Here is a 21,936-nt window from a genome sequence, read left to right on the forward strand (position 1 = left end):
TAAACAAAAAAATAAAAAAAATTAATAAATAAAAAAGGAGAAGAAGAAGAGCAGCAATTTTGAAAAAAAATTTTTTTTTTTTTACTTTTTGCTATAATGAATATCCCCCCCCCCCAAAAAAAAGTAAATATTCTTCCTCAGTTTAGGCCAATATGTATTTTTCTACATATTTTTAGTAAAAAAAAAAATCCAAATTAGCGTATATTGATTGGCTTGCACAAAATTAATCACATCTACAAAATAAGGGATAGATCTATGGCATTTTTATTTATTTTTTACTAGTAATGGCGGTGATGTGCGATTTTTAGCGGGACTGCGACATTGCGGCAGACAGATCGAACACTTTTTGGGGACCAGTGACATTTATACAGCGATCAGTGCTATAAAAATGACACTTGTAGGGAGAGAGAGACTTAATCACTAGGAACAGACGATCTCACTCTACTCCCCTAACAGAACGGGGATCTGCTTTGTTTACACGGGTATATCCCCGTTCTGCCTCTGTGGAGCAATTCGGGGTGGCTGGCGAACATCGACATGCGCCCAACATACAATGACAGCGAAAGCCAACCTGCCACAATACACCTGCGGCGGCTGGGTGGGAACTAGTTAAATCAAACCTGTGGTTTGACCATGCAAAGCAACAGATTTGCTGTAATTCCCCACTTTCCTTCCCCTATACAAAACACAAAATAGAGAAAAGTACTGGGATTACCTGGAGACATCCACAACAAGTACTTTAAAAGTGGTTGTTATACCACTTTTGCCTACAGGTACCGTGAATAGCTCCTAAACTTGCACAGTTTAGGAGATATTCAGTATATGTGCTGCTGCCGACGTCACTGAAAAAATGGCACGCTGGTGCCGTTTCTTCAGGACTCGTGCCGTGACGTCAACCCAGATGTAACTGCGGTGGAAGACGTCAGCCGTATACTCGGAATGCCGACACCGATTCAGGGCATCGTTCTGAGGTAAGCATTTCATAATGAGCTAGTATGTGATGCGATGCATACTAGCTCTTTATGCCTTTATTTTGCATGGTTGCCCCCCCTTGAGGTTTACAACCTCTTTAAGAGCAATGCAAACATTTATTGTTGCATACAAAGATTTTTAAGTACATGACACTTGTTCTGCCAAACCAACTGTGTTCTCAAAAGTTATCTGATGATGCATATTACAAGGCTGCTCCATTTATGTTTGGCTTTAGTGATTTATTAAAGTTTTTTTTTTTAATGCTCATGTAGTTTGGACCTAAAAAACGTACAGAACATACAAGTAAGCTAAGGATATGGCTATTATAATTTATATAGATTTACACCGAACACTTTGTGCAGATAATGTTATCTTCTGTGTTTTGAAAAAGGCCTCATTTTTCTCGTAGTAGGCTGCTTCATTCACAAATGTTGGATACACGGTGTGCTCTCCTTCATAGGGAATGATTTTTCCATCCATTGTGATAAACATAGGGTCCCCGGGGTTTAGAGCTCTCCAATCCTGGTCCTGTACGGCAGGATAATAAACAAAACAGGTGGAATTACTAGTAAATAATATTAAAGCCCAAATGAACTTTGAGTTTATGTCAACTAAATACATTCCCGCTGCATAAAAACAAAAAGGTGTTAAAAGTTTTACAATTCATTTTCTTTCCAAATCAGCCACAGCTGCATAATGGGCCCATTTCTGGGGAAGCAGTAGTCCCATTGCAGAGGTCCGACATGTCCTTTACTAGGTCAGACCTTTAGCTCTGCAATCAGCAAAGGTCATGCTCCCTGCTGATTGGAGAGCTTGGTCTCTGATTTAGCAAGGGTCATGTTGGACCTCTGCAATAAGATCTTGGCTTCCCTACAGAGAGCAAGATCTCTTGCAACATTTTGGCAGGACACAGGCTTTTCCACTCATACTGTGGCTGATTTTTCAAGGAAACAAATAAGACTTACAAAATAATGTAATTTCTGGGTTCATTAGCCAACGGGGGATCAGGGAACATCCTAATCTCAAAGTCTATTCAATGGCTCCTCAATGAAATAGAAGAACCCAGGAACTACTGTGAGTGCTGGTGGATGTGTGGGGGGGTTGAGGTAATACCTTTGGAGTCCCATAAAAGTGATCGGGCGGCATTGGAGCTGCCTAGATCACTTTTACCGTAAAGCCAAGAGTTGGCTGTAAAAATCAACACCAAGCTCATGGCTACAGCAGCAGCAGCCTTGAACTTGTTTTAATATCTTGTATACCAAGACATGTAAAAACAGATCTTGGTAGACAAAGGGTCAAGGATGTAATTATATGTACTTTCATGTAAGCCAGTATGATTTGCACAAAGGCTTACAGAAAAAAAAACTGCCATATTTTTTGTCTGTTAAGGTACTCAGATATCCAGGTCATGATAGAGCTAGTATTAGTCGCATTCAGCTAAACTTATTCTGTCATTTTGAAAACATTTTCCCACTTACCCAAGCAGCCTTAGTTGTAAGGAAAGAGGGAAATCTTTACAATTATGGAACAAATACAGATGATTGTGACAAACTACTACTGGGAAACACACATTTTTTTTCTGCCTCTAGGGCATCAAAGTCCCAGTCCTGCCCTGAAAGTAATAGCAAGGCTAACCTGAAGATTTTCATGAATAATAGCAGCAAGTTCACCGTTCTCATTCCTGGGGTAGCTGGTCTTCTCTAGCACTTTGAACACTTCAATACTACATGGTGGAAACTCTGAACCTGGAGGGAAGCAAAAATATTATTTGAATAAAAGTAACAATCATGAGACAAACTATACAGAATCCAGTTCAGCTTTTCCTATTAGGGCAATGTCCTCCCATTTATACACTGTGTGCACAATTATTAGGCAAGTTGTATTTTTGAGAATTAAGTTAATTATCGAACTACAGTGCTCTTGGGCAATCTAAAAATGTTAATAAACCTGAATATTTAAGAAAGTAAAAGTGAGGTTTTGGCTTTCTTAGGAGAATATCTATGTGTGCACAATTATTGGCCAACTATTGGTATGCAGAATTATGCAACTAAATGAAAATTTTCCATCTCACTTGTTTATTTTCATCTGTTAAAGTGAGGATAATAAACAAACAACTCAAAAATTACAAATAAACATTTCTGGCATAAAAAAAAAAAAAATAATCAGTGACACACATATATATATATATATATATATATATATATATATATATATATATATATATATATATATGTGTGTGTGTATATCTCCTTCTTTTCAATAACAGTCATAGGCCTTCCATTCATGGAGTCTGTCAATTTCTTGATCTGTTGACGATCAACTTTTTGTGCAGCAGCAACCACAGCCTCACAGACACGGTTCAGAGAAGTGTGCGGTTTTTCTTCACTGTAAACCTCCCATTTAAGAAGGGCACACAAGTTCTCAATAGGGTTTAGGTCAGGTGAGGAAGGGAACCATGTCATTATTCTTTCATCTTTAAGGCCTTTACTGGCTAGCCACGCAGTGGAGCTTGAAAGATGCAGACTTTTTCCTGTACCACTTCTTGAAGAAAGTCCCTTCTAAAAACTGGCAGTAGGTTTGAGAGCTGATTTTAAGTCCACCGTCAACTCGAAAAGTTACAACTAGCTCTTCTTTAATAATACCAACCCATACCAGTACCCCACCTCCACCTTGCTGGTGCCTGAGTTGAAGTGGAGCTCTGTGCCCGTTACTGATCCAGCCACAGGCCCATCCATCTGGTCCATCAAGAGTCACTCTCGTCTCATCAGTCCAAAAAAACCTTTGAAAAATCTGTCTTCAGATATTTCTTGGCCCAGACTTGACATTTCAAATTCTGTGTCTTGTTCAGTGGTGGTTGGGTTTCAGCCTGCCTTACCTTAACCATGTCTCTGAGCACTGAACACCTTGTACTTCTGGGCACTCCAGGTAGGTTGCAGTTCTGGAATATGACAGCACTGGCAGATAGTGGGTTCCTGGTAGCTTCATATTTGATTCTTCTCAAATTTTTGGCAGTTAATTTGCATCTTTTTTCTCAACATGTTACTTGCGACCCAGTTGACTATTTGCAACAAAATGTTTGATGGTTCTGTGATCCTGCCCCAATATCTTAGCAATTTTGAGGGTGTTGCATTCCTCTGAAAGAGTTTTTCAATTTTTGACTTTTCAGAGTCAGTTAAACCTCTTTTTTGACCCATTTTGCTTGAGGAAAAGAAGTTGCCTAATTATGCACACCTTGATATAGGATGTTGATCTCCTTAGGCCACACCCTCCCTTCTTACACAAATACACATCACCTGTTTAATCCAATAAGCATTCAAGATTGGATACAGATTGGAGTTGGACAATATGCATAAAAATTATGATTTGGTCAAAATACTCCCTTGCCTAATAATTGTGCACAGTGTATAGGATCGCTAGATTCCAAGATCAAATCAAGAACACCAATTGAAGGACTTTTTCTATTTCAAATACAAAATTCTGACATGCAATATTTCAGCACACCATCCTTCGTTCCTGGAGCTGTCCTTTAAAAGAGGAAGGACTATGGGTGCTTCCTACTAATGTATTCTCTCTTTTTCTTACTAGCAGTCTAAAAAGTGGTAAGCAAGCTGACGTAGGTCACATAAGAGAGAGAACTGGAAACCTTTTTACCAGGCTTGGTTTCTTTTACTAAAGAAACAATACAACCAGGCCTAGTGGCCAGATTCGTGTAGTATAACCTATCCATGCATTTTATTTATGTATAGTGCTGATCAATTCAGCGGCTCTTCACAAGGTACATAAATCATTTAATTGAACCCCTGTCCCTGAATAAAATTTTCACCCTCAAGTTGCTGCAATAACTAATACATACGTAATGGGGAGCAGGCTCTTTAAGTCAGATTCCCAACAAGTTAATGCTATGCCATCCCTTCTCTGAGACTCCTTCTGTGCAAGCTGAGTGAAGAAAGAGTAGTCTTTTGGAGATCATGCTAGTGTTCTCACACGTTCCCTTGAGAGGACGAACCAAGTAAGACCATGTAGGCGAGTGTTGTCTGGAATGTGTTCCCCTTCAGAGGAGCACTGGTACTACTCCCGTTTGGGAGGTAAGACTCCTCCTTTATTCACCCTCTTTAAAAGGGAGGATGTACATTTCACTTCTAACTCTGTGGGAGCAGGTTCTCTCTCTGAATAGTTTGCAACTGTGCTATTATTCATTATGCCTAATGGCCATTATTCTGTCATACTGTTAAATACTGCGACAGTAAAGTTGGCCCTGTTGTAATGACCTTACATGAAATTCTGCTGTTCTGTTGTAATGACCTTACATGAAATTCTGAAGCGGGGAATTACTCTCGGGCATGGGTTTATGTTTGGGGACAAAGTCGGTAGGTGAACCGGCTGTACAGTTAAACTGCATTCCCAGTTAAGGCAGGTTAGACCTTCCCTAAAAGGTGAAGTCTGTGTCTTGCTGCTTTGTTAGTTATAGAAACTCTTTGGGGCCCATGCAAAGGAATTGTGCAGTGCCAGATGGGTGGCCAAGAGAAGCAAGGAAAGAGGAGCCCTTACATGTGCTCTCCACAACACACATATTCGGGTAATTTATAGTCAAAAGCTAATTTATATTTTTGGGGATTACATTTTCATATGTAGACATTCAGCCAAACTAATTGTCTCTATGTGAGATTCTACAGTAAAATGACAGGTGCAAGGTGGCGCTCTCATTCTAGGACAACGTCATATGACATTGTTCCACTCTCGCTGGGCTTGTGCGGCGATCGGTGGCGCACTGTGTCCTTGGGACGCGACACATCCCAGATCTCGGTAAAGAGCCGATAAGGAGGCCCTTTACCCATGTGATCAGCTGTGTCCAATCACAGCTGATCACATGTATACAAGGAAATGCCAGTTAGTTATTGGCTTTCCTCTCCTCATACTGAAAGGAGAGAAAAGCTGATCAGTGGCATTTCCTCACAGGGGAGACCAGCATAGATAATCAGGGCACTGATTATCAATGCCCTGATTATCAGTGCATCCCCAACAGTGCCCATCAGTGGTGTCAATCAGTACTGCCTATCAGTGACCATCAGTGCCACCTATCAGTGCCGCATATCAGTGCGGACCTATCAGTGCTACGTCATCAGTGCCCATGAGTGCAGCCTATCCGCGCCCATGATGCAGCCTCATCAGCGCACATCAGTGAAGGGGAGAAATTACTTATTTACAAAATGTTCTAACATAAATCTAAGAACCTTTTCTTTTAATTTTCTGCCTTTTTTTTGTAGCAAAAAATAAAAAACCCAGTGGTGACCAAATACCACCAAAAGAAAGCTCTATCTGTCTCAAAAAATGACAAAAACTTCATTCAATTGGCCTGGGCAGGAAGGGGGTGAAAGTGCCCGGTATTGAAGTTTTTAAAGTAAGATCTTTACCTTCATTAAACTCTTGCATGAAGTTAAGTGCATATATAACCATTCTTCTCATTTTTTCAAGAATATCTGCTCGAATAACACCTTGCGGCTGTGGTCCCACTTCAATGCCTGTTTAAAAAAAAAAAAAAAAAAAGTGTGGAAATTACAAAATGTGATTTATTTGCAATTACAGTGCCGTGTTCTGGTGGTTATGTTAGTTGTGATGTAAAGTTATAGTGGTTGAGGATTCTACGCCTGTAGCAGTGGGAACAGAATTACAGTTTAACAGTTCAGGATTTCATCTGTCATTGAGACCATTGGGACCAAGTATTTAAAGCAACATTGCTGAAGAGAAGGTTGGAAATTAAGAAAAGAGGGGGCCTTTGAATAAAAGCTTTAAAATGTCTACACATGCCTGCAGAAACTTTCTATATGCTGTACTACAGTCAAACTCAGATTTCTATTATGCCATTCAGGGCACAGCTTCACACATCCAGACCCCATTGCAACATACTATAAAGAAGCATAGATACTGTGACATTTTGTCTGATATAACTTACCAACAGGGTGTTTTGCTATTGAGCGTGCAGTTGCGTATTTTATTTTGGGGTGTTCAGTGAGCAACACAGAGCAAGGTACAGGAGCCATACATTTCTGTGATACAATAAATAAAAGAAATGTAAGTTTTATTTTTCAATGGGTCACAAGGAAAATACAGAAAACGTTAAAGAAGTAACAGTCATTCAGTTCTTTCATGCCAAGTGAGCACAGTGCATTGGGGGAAAAAAAAGGGAAAAAAAAAAAAAAAAAAAAAGAAAGGAGAAAGATGAAGAAAGAAGAAAGAAAAGCTACACATTGATCTACAACCTCTCAAGAGTGCTGGTTTATTTACACAGAAAGAACCATGACCAGTTAGCATTAAATATTATGCCCCAACAAACCTAAATATGTACATTAATTTAATACTCCGATTCAGAGCATGAGAGTGAAGGGAAGACTACAAAGGTGCTCAGGGGCGGACTGACCATTGAGCCACTCGGGCACTGCCTGAGGGCCCTGGGCCACTAGGGGGCCCCATCAGGGTTGCCAGCCTCAGTAAAACCAGGGACAGTATGTATAAATCTGTGTTTTTTTTACATCTGTCTGTGTATACTGTGTGTACATGTATGTGTATACTGTGTGATTGTATACTGTGTGTGTGTGTATACTGTGTGGCCCCATAATCTCTGATTGCCTGGGGGCCCCATAATCTCCTATTGCCCGGGGGCCCCATGAGTTATCAGTTCGCCCCTGAAGGTGCTGCTGGAGGGGCCACCAGTAAATAAACCAGTTACCATTGTTGAATGGATTAATAAGGTTAATATTATAGAGGCCAAATAATGGTGCTGGAGAGACCAATATACAAAAAAAAATTGGCAAATATGGATACACTGAAGCAAAAAGTCTCCAATAACCATACAACCTCTTTCAACTAGTGCACAAAATTCAGGCATCTAGCCTCTAAACATCTTCATTGGAAATGTTTATTGGTAAACCTCCTTCCTGATTTTATCAGTATGCATTGCTATTGTCATTGATCTTAAAGGGATATTAAAGGCTTTTTTTTTTTTATTTAAATAACAAACATGTTATACTTACCTGCTCTGTGTAATGGTTTGCACAGAGCAGCCCCAATCCTTCTCTTTTTGGGTCCTCCTGTCGGCTCTCCTGGCCCCTCCCTCCTGCCCAGTGCTGGTGAGGCTGCATTTGATAGGGTGCTGGTGAGGCTGCATTTGATAGGGCACTTCATTAAAAAGGTGGGGTATACATGGGCAGGAAAAAGAGGGTGGAGTCAGGGGTGAAGCCAAAATTAGGTTTTGCTTAGGGTGTCAAAAATCCTTGCACCAGCTCTGGATGCATGGAACATCTGTGCATCCCGTGCAGGTAAAAACACGGCATGCGAATGAGGCCTAAATGTCAATTATTGCTGCCGATTGTCAGTTATGCCTCACCAAGACTTGGAATGATTCTGGTTTATTTACTGATGGATGATGAAGCAGAAATAAAGACTATATTAAAAAAAAAATTTACCTGTTTGCCCTGCACAGGGACTTTTGTTTGCCCTACATAGGGCTGCTTGGCTTTTCTTGTGTAAACGTACAAATGTGTACTTTCATTTTCTAGCCTCCAAAGAAACATTAGGATCATGATTATTAATATAGATACTATAGGTAAATGTGCCAACCCCAATCTGTAATTATATATTCAGTCAATTATAACAACATAAATTATGACAACATAAAATTAAATTGTGATATATAATCGTGATTCAAGCAAAAAAACGTGACTTGGTGCACAAAAGTTCCAGTGGTAATTTTTCATAAAAAAAATACACATATATATATATATATTATATATATATACATACATACATACATACATACACACACATATATACATACACACACATAATATATATATATATATATATATATATATATATATATATATATATCCCATGAAAAATTACCACTGAAGTCACTTTTTTGCTTAAATCACGATAATAATATCACAATTTAAATTTATGTTGTCATAATTTATGGTGTTATAATTGATTTAATATATACTTACAGATTTGGTTTGACGCAGCTACCCATCTATATTAATATACTATACGCCACATTCAGTGGGGAGACTGTACCTGCAGCAAACCTTGTATCTATATCACTGTTTTCTTGCGGCGGTGACACTAATTACACGAATTAGGATCATGATGACTGCTATGTACAATCCATATATTTTCCCCCGTTTTGGTTTTTAGGAATGAAACCCCGAATATCTCAGGCTTGTGAAAGTGTTGGGTAGTGTGTGTGTTATTTGATCTTAAAAACTAGATTGCACATCCAAATGTAAATTGTTTATTTGCTGTGTAAAACAAACAGTTAAATAAACAATGAAGATAGATGTCGGTCAAATTATAAACCGGCAGATTGCTGGCTTTCAGTTACTTGAGTCAAGCCTTTACCTGAATGTAATGGAACATCTGAATTGTGAAATCATCCTTGGAATCCTCAAGGAGAAGCGTGGCCCCCATTTTAGAGGTGGTGTTGTGAAGGTCCAGGATAACATCGTAGGCATCTTTACTCCCTTTAGGACCAAATATGGAATTGATCTCTTGAGCCTGTGCTATCTCATAGGGTATATTTACTTTATTTTGTTTACTGCAAAATAAGCACACCGAATGGTCATATGTACCAAGATGCTTGAATAAAAACTGTAATTTGCTGTGCTTCTATTATACACACACACACACACACACACACACACACAGACATGGAAAAATGGACATATGGGAGCCGATTTACTAAAGGAACTTTGCAAGGGAGTTTTCCTCAGAACTTAGAGAATGCGATGGTTTCACTTTGCAAAGAATACCCAATCATGTGCAAGGAAAATGAAAAACAGCACTTTTTCTTGCACATGATTGGATGATGAAGTCTCTGCTTCACCCAATTCACTAAGCTCTGATGTAAATTCCCTTGCCAAGTAAATAATATATTTGCCCTTAGTAAATCAACCCCAGAGTGTCTGGAGTTTTTCAATACTCCCTACTAAGCAGAACAGTCACAGAAAAACATGATGCTTTATCCAACCTAGTACACCAGTCTTTGTATAAGGGGCCATAAATGACATGATCAACAATCACACAGTTGTAGGCCTGTGACCTTCGTATATAAAATCTCTCTCTCAGCTGTAGACTCACTGTTATTTTTTTTTTTTGGAAGGGTGCGTGTGATCAGCACAGGGCCAATCAGCACTGACCAGACAGAGGGTCAGGGGCCCTGTAGCCTCATAGGACAGTCAGTCAGAGTAGAGTAGCTTTAACCAGACACTGATATAAGCCACAAGACTGCTATATACTGCTGATGATAAAAGGTATTTAGCAGTTTATATTTACTAAAATAATTGCATTTCCATGTTCTGTGGGAGACCAGATATAGTGAATGCAGGGTCCTGGGTTTAGGAACACTTTAAGTAATGCAACCAAAGCTGTAGAGAAAAAAGGTTTTTAGCTAAACTTCAGCTTATTTGCTCACTCGGGAACCGTACACAAAAAAAAATAAATGAAAAATAAAATAAAGTCAAAAGCTAGCAATCCCCGATGTAAAAAAAGTAACAGATCCTCTTTAAGATTACGGATATGTAAATTACCAGAGCTAGATAAATACCTAATGCAAATAAATAAAATAAATGTGACAGGTCAGCAGGTTTTTCCATCTATGCAGGTACTCCCTCGGTTACCGCAATCATCACCATTGTGCCTAACCAATAAAATTAATGGGTTGCTCTCCCCAACCAGTGAGAAAGCAGCCGCAGCTTTTATTTTATTTATGCTGTGCTTAAAGCCCCGTACACACCAGTGTGAGGCAGATGCCATGAACATAAAAAAAATAAAAACACACAATCTAGGGTTCGAGGGTTGTATTCCGGCGACCTGGGGTCCTACCCCACCACTGGTCAACATTTGGGGCTCCTAGCACCTATGGGTTCCAGAGATAAGGGGCTCCTTGTGCAGCCTGTCAGAAGCTACATACAGAGTGGCCAGTTTAAATACAAGCTGGCACACGCCGTTTGCAGCAGACAGAGGCTGAGCTCACAGTGCCTCTCCTCACTTCTTGTCAGAGCTCAATGGACAGCTTGGAGCCTTGGACCAATGATACACACACTATAATATATATATATATATATATACACACACACACACACACACACATGCGTTTTTTTTGGGGAAAAAAAAAAAAAAAAACAGTTTCAGGAATAAAAGACAAAACAAAACTAAAGTAGCCCGATTTCTTCATTTACAGAATGCAGAAATAAAAAAAAAAAAAAAAAAAAAAAAAAAATCTGCTGTCCAATAGATTCCTTTCATCAGATGCTTATTGTCTGGGGGAATCTGATTGCCTGCGTCCTGACGCGCGGGTTTTTAAGCGTAAGCCAATTGGCTGAAGATGAAATTTATCCTCTCACAGTGCTCGGCTACGCTGTGGGGGTTTATTCACTAAATGTTGATGTGAGGTTTATTCACAAAATAATGTGGGGGTTTATTCACTAAATGGTTTTAGGGTGCGCACTAATAATGAGAATCGAATATGTAACTTGTGAATATGTAATCTGTGTGTATCTGGCTCTTAAACAAGCCATTGCCTTACCAGCCACTGACCTCACCGCAGGTCCCTGGTACACATTGGCCAAATGTTGGGAGACATCAGCCGGTTAAAAAAATTAAAAATAAATGGCCAACATTCGGCCCATGTGTATGCCACCCTGTCCGACAGAAGCCAGCCATGCATGTCCGATCAGCCAATGGCAGAGAGCACTGATCGGAGTTTTCTGGCGGGGGACGGGGCTATCCCCCTGCCAGAATACAACAGCTCAGTGGGGGAGATTGCTGTACTAACTTTGCATAGTTAGTACAGCAGCTCCAAAGCACAATGGGCTAGCATGCATCGCATACTAGCCTATTATGTTCCACTTACCTGCAAACGAAGCCCGCGATGTCCCTGCTGGTGGCCTCGTCCATCTCCACCCCTCTTCCTTCTGGGGCCGTGGGCTCTGGCCTGAGCCGGGCAGGATCCGACGGTCACGGCACGCTGCTGAAGAAATGCCCTTTTTTCAGTGCGAATGCACCGATGGCATCGAGGGGAAAGCATATATGGTAAATACCGTATTTATCGGCGTATAACACGCACTTTTTTCCCCTTAAAACCAGGGGAAAATCGCAGGTGCGTGTTATACGCCGATCCCCTGCGATCCCGACCTGTCACATTTTCAAAATCGCCAACCGCGATTTGAAAATGGCGCCGCCGGCGCCGAAATACACAGAGCCGGTCCTCGGCTCTTTCCGGCGGCTGTCGTTCATTTTCGGCTCCACTCGTAGTCCCGAGCGGAGCTATCCGAACCTACTCGGCTAGGTTCGGATAGCTCCGCTCGGGACTACGAGTGGAGCTGAAAGTGAACGACAGCCGCCGGAAAGAGCCGAGGACCGGCTCTGTGTATTTCGGCGCCGGCGGCGCCATTTTCAAATCGCGATCGGCGATTTTGAAGCCCAGAATGGCAGGGGATCACTGGGGAAGGCTGCACTGGGGAAAGCTGCACTGACAAGTCTGCACTGGGGAAGTCTGCACTGGGGAAGTCTGCACTGGGGAAGGCTGCACTGGGGAAGGCTGCACTGACAAGGCTGCACTGACAAGGCTGCACTGACAAGGCTGCACTGGGGAAGGCTGCACTGACAAGGCTGCACTGGGGATGGCTGCACTGGGGATGGCTGCACTGGGGATGGCTGCACTGACATGGCTGCACTGACATGGCTGCACTGACAAGGCTGCACTGACAAGGCTGCACTGACATGGCTGCACTGACAAGGCTGCAATGATGGGCGTTTAAATGTAAGTTTTTTTTCCCTTCAACTTCCCTCCTAAAAGTTTTTTTTTCCTTAAAATTCCCTCCTAAATTGGGGTGCGTGTTATACGCCGGTACGTGTTATACGCCGATAAATACGGTATCTCCTAAACCATGCAGATTTAGGAGATATTTCCAGTACCTAAAGGTAAGCCTTATTTATAGGCTCACCTGTAGATAAAAGTGGTATGTAAGGGTTTACAACCACTTTAAATGGTTGCAGACAGATTTCGGGCACATAAGGATCCTGCTCACTCCAGACACGTGTTCTGCAGGGCCGTGTTGGGAAATCCCAAAGCAGAAACTCTTCTGATAATGAAACAAAGTAAATCCATTGAGCGCATGCCAGAGACCAAACATCAGGCACAAAGCCAGGATGAATCAGCACAATCCCACCAAAGGTGAACAACACACAGAAATGTCAGTGAGCATTTCCAGGGAAGAGGAACATTCTGTTCCCCCGCCATGTCTCAGCCATGGAGAAAGACTCTGCAGTCTTTCCTCTAAAGTGCCGTCTAGGCTGGCTGACATATAAACTTCTCAAAACAAAATACAGAGTCAGATGTTCTCTGCGTAAAAACACACTTCTCTGTCTAAGCAGTTTTAGACCACTTGGGGTGTTTAGAATTTTTTTTTTTTTTTTTTTTCACCAAGTACGCATTGGGTTTGATATAAATAAGTTTGCTCACCTTGCAAGGAAAGTTGAAAGTTGCACTTTGCAAGGGAATTTTCCCCAGAGTTTAGCAAATGTGGTGAAATTTCACTTTGCAAAGAATACCCAAAACGTGCAATAAAAAAAATATTTTTACAAAATCGAAAACCAAAATCTGCTCTACAGTGGCCTGTTCACATTTCTGCACATAAAATACATGCAGTTTCAAAGTGGCACTTGCCTATTATGCATTTTCAAAGCTAAATTCCAGATATGGCCATTTTTCCACCATGGACCAATGCAAGTATTGATGTGCCATATCTATGGGATTTACCTGGAAATCACTGTATGCACTGCTACTTCAGTGATCTCCGTTTGCTTTTGTGCTGAGCAGCTGCCCTGCTGCATTGTGAACACAGGAGGTCTCTCGCTCAGCGCGGGTGCCATTCAGGGAAAACGCTGCATTTCTTTAACGAATGCAAAGCGTTTTATGATTGGACAAGGTGATGTCATGATGTCTACCTTTTCCAATCAGAGAATACTTTGCAGTTCTTGAACAAATGCAAAGCATTTCCTGAATGGCATCCGTGCAACCTCCTGTGTTCACTAAGCAGCAGGACAGTTACTCAGCACGGGATCCACCAGGAACTCACAAGTATGGCAGATACATAATTACATTGGTCCAGCTGGACCTAACTTAGTAAAAATTGCCATTACCTTAAAAAATAACTCCACTTTTTTTTTTTTTTCTCAAAAAAAAAAAAAAAAAACACATTCCTCTCTGGGTGATCTATATACATTGCTAGGATTTTAACAAACTTTGTTGCAGAGTCCTACCTTTTGTTATTCTGAAGCGATCCCTGTGTGTTTGTCTGTATCCATATGGAAAGTGAATCTAATGGGAGTGGTTTCTTAATGATCAATCAGCTGCTGCACCTGAAAGTGGCAGGGTCTGCATCTCTTTAGAGAGGATTTCCTATTGGGGGTATCTCACCAAAAATGACATTTTTGTTGCAGGGGATGCCAAAAATCTGACTTGTATCTTAGTGTAGACTTCTGGGAAAATCAATGAGCCAATCACACAAGCAGGAAATTATGTTTCTGGGGGGCGTTCTGTACACATTCTGTGTACAGAGCACCCCCAGGTAGCCATATTACATTGCACTTTACAGAAAATGACAGAGCTGCAGATTGAAAAGGAAAGGTAATTTTTAACATTCAAGAGTGGCGTTACCCTTCAACTTCGGCTTTAACCACTTGCCGACCGCCTTCCGCATATATACTGTGGCAAGGCGGCTCGGCTGCACAAACCAATGTACCTGTATGTTGGTCTGTGCATGTGGTATTGTGGGCGCGCGCTCGCCTGTGGGTCCGGCGCACTCGATGTCAGCCGGCCTCCTGCGATCGTGGTAAAGAGAGGCAGGATGGGGATCTGCCTATGTAAACAAGGCAGATCCATGTTCTGACAGGGGACAATACGGAGATCTGCTATTCCTAGTGATCGGGAACAGTGATCTCTGTTGTCCCAGTAAGCCCATCCCCCACACAGTTAGAACACACCCAGGGAACACATTTAACCCCTTTATTGCCCCCTGGTGTTAACCCCTTCCCTGCCAGTGTCATTTATATGTTGAACAGTGCATTTTTTTTAGCACTGATCACTGTAATAACGTCACTGGTCCCCAAAAAGTGTCACTTGGGGTCAGATTTGTCCGCTGCAATCCTGATTGCCGCCATTACCAGTAAAAACATTAATAAAAAAAAAATCCATCCCATAGTTTGTAGACGCTATAACTTTTGCGCAAATCAATATACGCTTATTGTGATTTTATTTTACCAAAAATATGTAGAAGAATACATATTGGCCTAAACTGATGAATAAATTTGTTTTTTTATATATATTTTTTTCGGATATGTATTATAGCAGAAAGTAAAAAAAATGTTTGTTTTTTTTTTTTTTTCAAAATGGTCAGTCTTTTTTTGTTTATAGTGCAAAAAATAAAAACCGCAGAGGTGATCAAAAGAAAGCTCTATTTGTTTGGGAAAAAAGTACATCAGTTTTATTTGGATACAGCATTGCACAACCGCGCAATTGTCAGTTAAAGTGACGCAGTGCTGTATCGCAAAAAATGGCCTGGTCATTAAGGGGGTAAATCCTTCCGGGGCTGAAGTGGTTAAAGCATGTTAAAGCATTTTGCTTGTATTTTTTTTTTCCAATTTCCATTTCTTTTATAACCAGTAAATATGACATATAACCAATAAATGTGACATTTTCATGTTTTGAACAACACCTGTATTTTATGCATTTCTAATTATTCATATTGGAAAGATAAAGCATTTCAGCATAAGAATTGCTGTGAATTCCCTCCATTTCCTTCAGATTACTCTAGCTGTGTATAGCTGTGTGCTTGGGTTGGGGGGGGGGGGTGGGGTGGATATGTCATAGTGCAAGAAAGTAAAAAAGTGCGACTAGGTCATTAGTACGAGCAGTTTTGGTCCACTTGTATACTGAATGCAAAACAAGACTTGAAAAGAAATAGGAGGTGCTGGACTTTAAGTTTAGCTTTTCTTCAAATACAAATTGATAGTGATTTTTGTTGACTGGATCTCTGATGCTTGGGAGACACAAATTGAGGGGGGTGGACCCACAGAAGCGGGACCTACTCAACCTGAAGAATTTGTGTGAATGGAAGGAACCAAGTACGAAACAATCATTTAACCCCCGTAGCGTTGGCGCCTCCTGGCCCCTTATGAGGTTTCAGACGCTGGAAGGTGGGCATTTCGGTCAAGTGACAGAGGTCACATAATCGGAAAGTTCACAATCGCTACTTGAGCTTTCCAGTACCTGCTGGTAACTGTGCTGGGAGTGCGCAGGGTGCACGCTTCCAGCACAGATTTGCGTACATATTGGTACACAAATATGTGGCCTTTGGAGCGTTAAGGTGAGAAGCCGCATATATGTGTACGGCTGGAATAAAGAGTTTAAAGACCATGCTGTATAGGCTTTTATTTTTGATAAAGTCACAACCAGTAGAGAAGAAACAGCGAACATGCTTTGGGGGCCAAAGCATCCCCCTTCATCAGGGCTCAAGCTTGGTTTTCAAAACTCAAAGGACTGTGCTGAGATCTCCTAGACAGAAATCTCTAGGAGACAGGCAGGCATATAAAATCCAGTGATTGCGTAGTAGCATTCAAGAAGGAAATCTCCCAAATGTCGCATATCCAGCAAAACCCAAACAATGTATATACTAAAAGCAACCTCAGGCCAAACTCCGTCCAGGTCACGCCCCCAATGTGTTTCACCCCGGCCATGGGGCTTAGTCATGGCTCTCCATGACTAAGTCCTGTAGGCAGGCCAAAACTCATCAGGGGCTAGGCCTGGATGGAGTTTGGCCTGAGGCTGCTTTTAGTATTTACACATTGTTGGGTTTTGCTGGATGTGCGACATTTGGGATCTTTTCTTCCTGTAGGTTTACACATTGAGCTAAGACAAGCTCTCCCCCAGAGGGCACTCTTTAGTGAGAGTCACCAGACATGGACAGACAAGGAGGCTGAAGTGGCACCCACAATTTTTGGTTTTGGTTCGCTGTGTACTAGTAGCATTGCCAGTATCCTACTGGGAACACTACTACACAGTCACTAAAACGTGAGGGTTTCTCGTTTCTACTGATCTTGACTTTGTAATCATGAATGAAGAATATATGGACTTTTAAGTGATCCTTTGATGCTTGGTTCCTTCCATTCACAAAACAAGGCTTGGTTCTCTTGTCCATGCCTGGTTATGAAGCAACACACACACACTTATGAAACATTTTGATTATCAAAGCTTTCTATGAATATGCTAAAAACTGCTCCACATTGTATACTATCTAGGCACATCAACACTAATAGAAGAAGTTTGTGGTTCAGAGAAAGACAGAGGAAAACACAAGGCTTTCTTACCTAAGACTTTGATTGTCAAAAACTCTGTTCAGGTCAGTGTCAACATATCTAACACATTTCTCCACAGCTTTTGGGTTGGCAATAAAGGGTCTCACCTCCATACCTGACCTGGTAATCTCCCCTTCGTGTTCTAGCCAGTGTTTAACTAGAAAAACACCAGTGAGTTCATTTCCATGGGTGCCTCCAAATATAGCCACCCTACGTATGGCAGAGACACCACTGCTCACAGCCATGGCTGAAACACACCCGATAACAGCTGAAAGACACACATTGAGAACAAATGCAGGTCAGAATGCATGCAGGCAGAATAAATATCATATGACAGAGGAAAACAGCTCACAACACGCCTTGTGATATTTACACCTCTCTGTTTACCTTCAATCCTCAATGATGGCGTGATGGCAGAGTGAACTATTTTACATAAATACAGAAACTGGCCTCAAAACGAGATATGTCCGAGGGTTTGTTCATACAGCTGTGTAAAATGCATAGCTCCCAACTGTCCCTGATTTCGAGGAACTGTCCCTGATTTGGAGCAATGTCCCTCTGTCCTCCTCATTTTGGTCTGATCTATATAGTTGTATATAAAATGCACCTTTTATCTTTCAGAAAGTGTTTCCCAGAGATAAACTTTTCATCCAAATTCTAAATTGCTGCATTTGTAAATTTTAAAAGCCAATATAAAGGAATAGTAGTGGTAAAAAAAATCTCTGCAACTGAGTATATCAGCCTCTCAAACTTTTCAATACAGAGGAACCCTTGAAATAACGGTTTCAGGAAACCCCTGCTAAAAATTTATAATATATATATATACACATTAGTCTGTTGGTCACTGGGAAGAATGCTCCTTATATTTGTGGTCATTGAAAAGAATCCCCCCCTTACACAGATAGCTATAAGGATAATTGGTGTCAGTGGGAACTTATCTAAAGGGCAGAAATTGCTCATTGCTCAAGGAACCCCTAGAAACCTCTAGTCTAGAGGAACCCTGGACTATACCCTTGTCCTAATCAATATATCTTTTCACTTTGTGTGTACCACATCTGTATACTGCCTATTAGAAAAAGAATTATGATTGTGCACTAGCGAGGATTATCGCTTTGGTGACTGATCTCCCCATTTATACAGGACTGGCAGTGGAGATTCCTCCATCAATTCTATTGGTTAGGATGTAGCAAATAAATAATTTGATTGAGCTGTGCAGTGAATTGTAATTTACAGCAGACGGCACATTATTCAATTTTCTTTCTTTCCATCACAGGTGGAAGCATAGGCTTCACCAGGGGGTGGCTATTGAGGCTGTAGCCCCAAATCTGGAGCCCATAGCCCCGAGTCTCTTGCGGCAGGCTCCCTGCCTAACCAGCGGGTCGCGGCTGTGGCAGGTGAGCGGGCAGGCTGCATTAGAGGTGGATGAAAGGAGAGAGAGACGCGCGGGCAGACGAGCAGAGATGACATCATCTCTCTCCACCCGCTCCATGTCACCGCTCTTTGGCCCTCACAGCCGGGCCGCTTCAATGTGAGAGTGATGTGCGGTGGGGAGCAAAGAGATGACATCATCTCTCACTGCCCACCACACATCAGCGCTCTTCCGCCCTCACAGCGCGGACCTCTTCAATGTCGGAGGTGTGGCGGGGAGCAGAGAGATTACATCATCTCTCACTGCCCGCCCCTCACTAAATAGACCAGTGCTGCCAGCCTGCCACCAATGCAGCGACAATGCACATTTGGTGGCACTGGCTGGCATGGCAAGTGACAGTCCACATCAGTTGGCAAGTGACAATCCGCAAATGGGGGTAAGTGACATGGCAATCTGCAAATGGTGGCAGGTGATGTGGCAAGTGAGGATCCACATCTGGTGGCAGGCGACATGGCAAGTGACAATCCACATCTAGCGGCAGGTGATGGTGGCAAGTTAAAAAGCTGCATCTGGTGACAGGCGACGGTGGCAAGTGACATGCTGCATCTGGTGGTAGGAGATGTGGCAAGTGACACGCCCAGGGCTCCCACTGATTCTGCATTATGGGGAGTTGAACCATTTCATTATATATTCGAATGTAACAATAGAAACAATTCGCTTTGATCACCCTGACACCATATTAACCATGGTACCATGATGATTGAAATGCCAACACCAGCCTCTTTGCCGTCGAATAACTGCTTACCACCGGTGTGCCCCCCCCCCGGCCTGCAAAAAGGTTGGTGACCGCTGCTATGGGCTCTAGCCCCAGATCTTCGGCAGACCTATCAATGCCCCTGGGTGGAAGAAAAGAAATCTGCTCAATGCCTTAATCAACAAAGTCAGGGTTGATGGGGGGAATCCCTCAGCAGTGGTAATGTATTCTGCCGGTTGGGGGGGCGCCCCTTCCGGCAGAACACAATGATTAGTGATGTCGACTTATAGCATGCGGCACTAATCGTTCAGGAAATTCCCGACAGGCTGGTTGTGCACAAGTCGATCAACGAATCGGCTTGCGTACAACCAGGGTGCCCATACGTGCATTGAAATTTGGTTGCTGAACCAGCCAGATTTCAATCCACCTATGGCCGGCATGTCTACACAATGTCCAGATTATTGGTGAGATGAAAAAGTAAAAGGTCACATACCTGCGATAACCTGTAGACAACAGGAATAATAGCAGTTGAGGCTAGGCTATTTGTAATGTTCATCAGATTATTTCCCTGTTTTACTTTAGAGTTTCTTTGCCCTTTGTACTTCTCAATGAGAGTTTAAACCACATAGCTGCACTTCCAGTGAACAATTAACTCTTTACAGCGCCCAGGAAGAGTTATATTAAAACCGAACAAAAAAGAAAACATTTACTGACCTAATCCAAGCGTTTTCTTCACAAAAAGAGGAGGATCTGGAACAAGTTCCTGCACTTCATGAGTGAACTGAGGACGACGCTCGTATTTACATCTCTGTCAAGACATCCCACCGATCGCCTCTGCCAGGACAAATAAACTTTTTTTGCCGAATGAAGTTTGCAGCTGAACTCTGGAAGTGGAACCAAGGGATTGTGTCCATGCAACTGGAGACATATCTCGAGACAAAGACACAATACAAGTGCTTCACTTCCTAAAAACAGCAAAAATACAGACTTGTGACCACAACCACTTCACAAACAGGGAATCGCTGAGCCTGCTGCTGTCATTCAAATTATTTAAAGCAGCGGGATTATCTTGATTTTCTTCCTATTAGATCAAAGGTCTTATAAAGTGTGCAGGGATCTAAGTAATGTACCACCAACCTGGAGCAAAACAGGAATCAAGTGTGGTAGGATTAGGAAAGAAAGAATGACATGCACATATACACTGAGCATGCTCTGAACTCAATGTGCTGATTTCACTAAACATAGCTGCTTGAACTGAGACCAGGTCACCCCCGACATTGGTTTCTGTTCTTTTCTGTACAAAAATATTTATAAACCAGATATACTGTGTATGCAGAATGTAATGTAGACGTGCCAAGCCAGCATTTCTATGCCAAACATGAAAAACTGAAAACAGTTAGTTAGGGGCATAATAATATATATATATATATATATATATATATATATAAATCAATCAACAACAACATATTCTTCACACTTCTGTTAGTGAATTACCTAGTTAAGGACCGAACCTATTTTTCAGACTTGGTGTTTACAAGTTAAAAACAAAAAAAAAATTATTTTTGCTAGATATATATATATATATCACATACATACACATTTTTTTTTCCAGACACTCTAGAGCAGTGGTCATCAACCCTGTCCTCAGAGCCCACTAACAGGCCAGGTTTTAAGTATTACCTTGGGGAGATGACTAGAATACTGCAATCACTGAGCAGCAAATGATATCACCTGTGATGTATTTCAGTTATCTTGCAAACCTGGCCTGTTAGTGGGCCCTGAGGACAGGGTTGATGACCACTGCCCTAGAGCAGTGTTTCTCAACTCCAGTCCTCAAGGCGCCCCAACAGGTCATGTTTTCAGGATTTCCCTCAGATGAAACGACTGTGGTAATTACTAAGGCAGTGAAAGTGATCAAATCACCTGTGCAAAATAATGGTAAGCCTGAAAACATGACCTGTTGGGGCGCCTTGAGGACTGGAGTTGAGAAACACTGCCCTAGAGTATAAAATTTCGGTCGTTGCAATACTTTATGTCACCGTATTTGCGCAGTGGTCTTACAAGCGCAATTTAAAAAAAAAAAAAAAAACGCTTTTTTGAATTAAAAAATAAGACAACAGTAAAGTTAGCACATTTTTTTTTATATTGGGAAAGATGATGTTATGTTGAGTAAATTGATACCCAACATATCATGCTTCAAAATTGCGCCCGCTCGGAATGGCGACAAATTTTGACCCTTAAAAAATCTCTATAGGCGACATTTAAAAGTTTCTACAGGTTACTAGTTTTGAGTTACAGAGGAGGTCTATTGCTAGAATTATTGCTCTCGCTCTAACGATCGCGGCGATACCTGTGGTTTGAACACTGTTTTCATATTCAGGCGCGACTTAAGTATGCGTTCGCGTGTACAAGACTTAATGTAGACCATACA

At 41.7% G+C, this 21,936-nt stretch overlaps 1 protein-coding gene across 4 annotated transcripts; it reads right to left on the reverse strand.

The window, feature by feature from the left end:
* Positions 1-1,190: 1,190 nt before the first annotated feature.
* Positions 1,191-20,711, reverse strand: ASPA (aspartoacylase). Of its 4 annotated transcripts, XM_073616913.1 has the most exons (8): positions 20,643-20,702; positions 20,220-20,339; positions 17,395-17,650; positions 9,367-9,562; positions 6,923-7,016; positions 6,384-6,491; positions 2,608-2,717; positions 1,191-1,500 (listed from the first exon to the last, which is right to left on the reverse strand). In XM_073616913.1, the coding sequence occupies exons 3-8, from the start codon at positions 17,625-17,627 to the stop codon at positions 1,303-1,305; spliced, it is 939 nt and encodes a 312-aa protein (XP_073473014.1). In that variant the 5' UTR covers positions 17,628-17,650; positions 20,220-20,339; positions 20,643-20,702; the 3' UTR covers positions 1,191-1,302. The 4 variants fall into 4 exon arrangements, with proteins under 4 accessions (XP_073473014.1, XP_073473016.1, XP_073473013.1 ...); XM_073616915.1 differs by lacking the exon at positions 20,220-20,339 and having other exon boundaries at positions 20,643-20,711; XM_073616912.1 differs by lacking the exon at positions 20,643-20,702 and having other exon boundaries at positions 20,220-20,583.
* Positions 20,712-21,936: the final 1,225 nt, after the last annotated feature.

Source organism: Aquarana catesbeiana, linkage group LG02 (genome assembly GCF_042186555.1).
Source record: "Aquarana catesbeiana isolate 2022-GZ linkage group LG02, ASM4218655v1, whole genome shotgun sequence".
Lineage (NCBI taxonomy): Eukaryota > Metazoa > Chordata > Amphibia > Anura > Ranidae > Aquarana > Aquarana catesbeiana.

Excerpts from the sequence above, each read along its gene's own strand:
- ASPA (XM_073616915.1), bottom strand. The coding sequence starts at position 17,627 with ATGGCTGTGAGCAGTGGTGTCTCTGCCATACGTAGGGTGGCTATATTT. Across the intron at positions 9,563-17,394 it reads TTTGACAATCAAAGTCTTAG|TAAACAAAATAAAGTAAATA; the intron begins GTAAGAAAGCCT and ends CTTATTTTGCAG. Across the intron at positions 7,017-9,366 it reads AGATGTTCCATTACATTCAG|AAATGTATGGCTCCTGTACC; the intron begins GTAAAGGCTTGA and ends ATTGTATCACAG.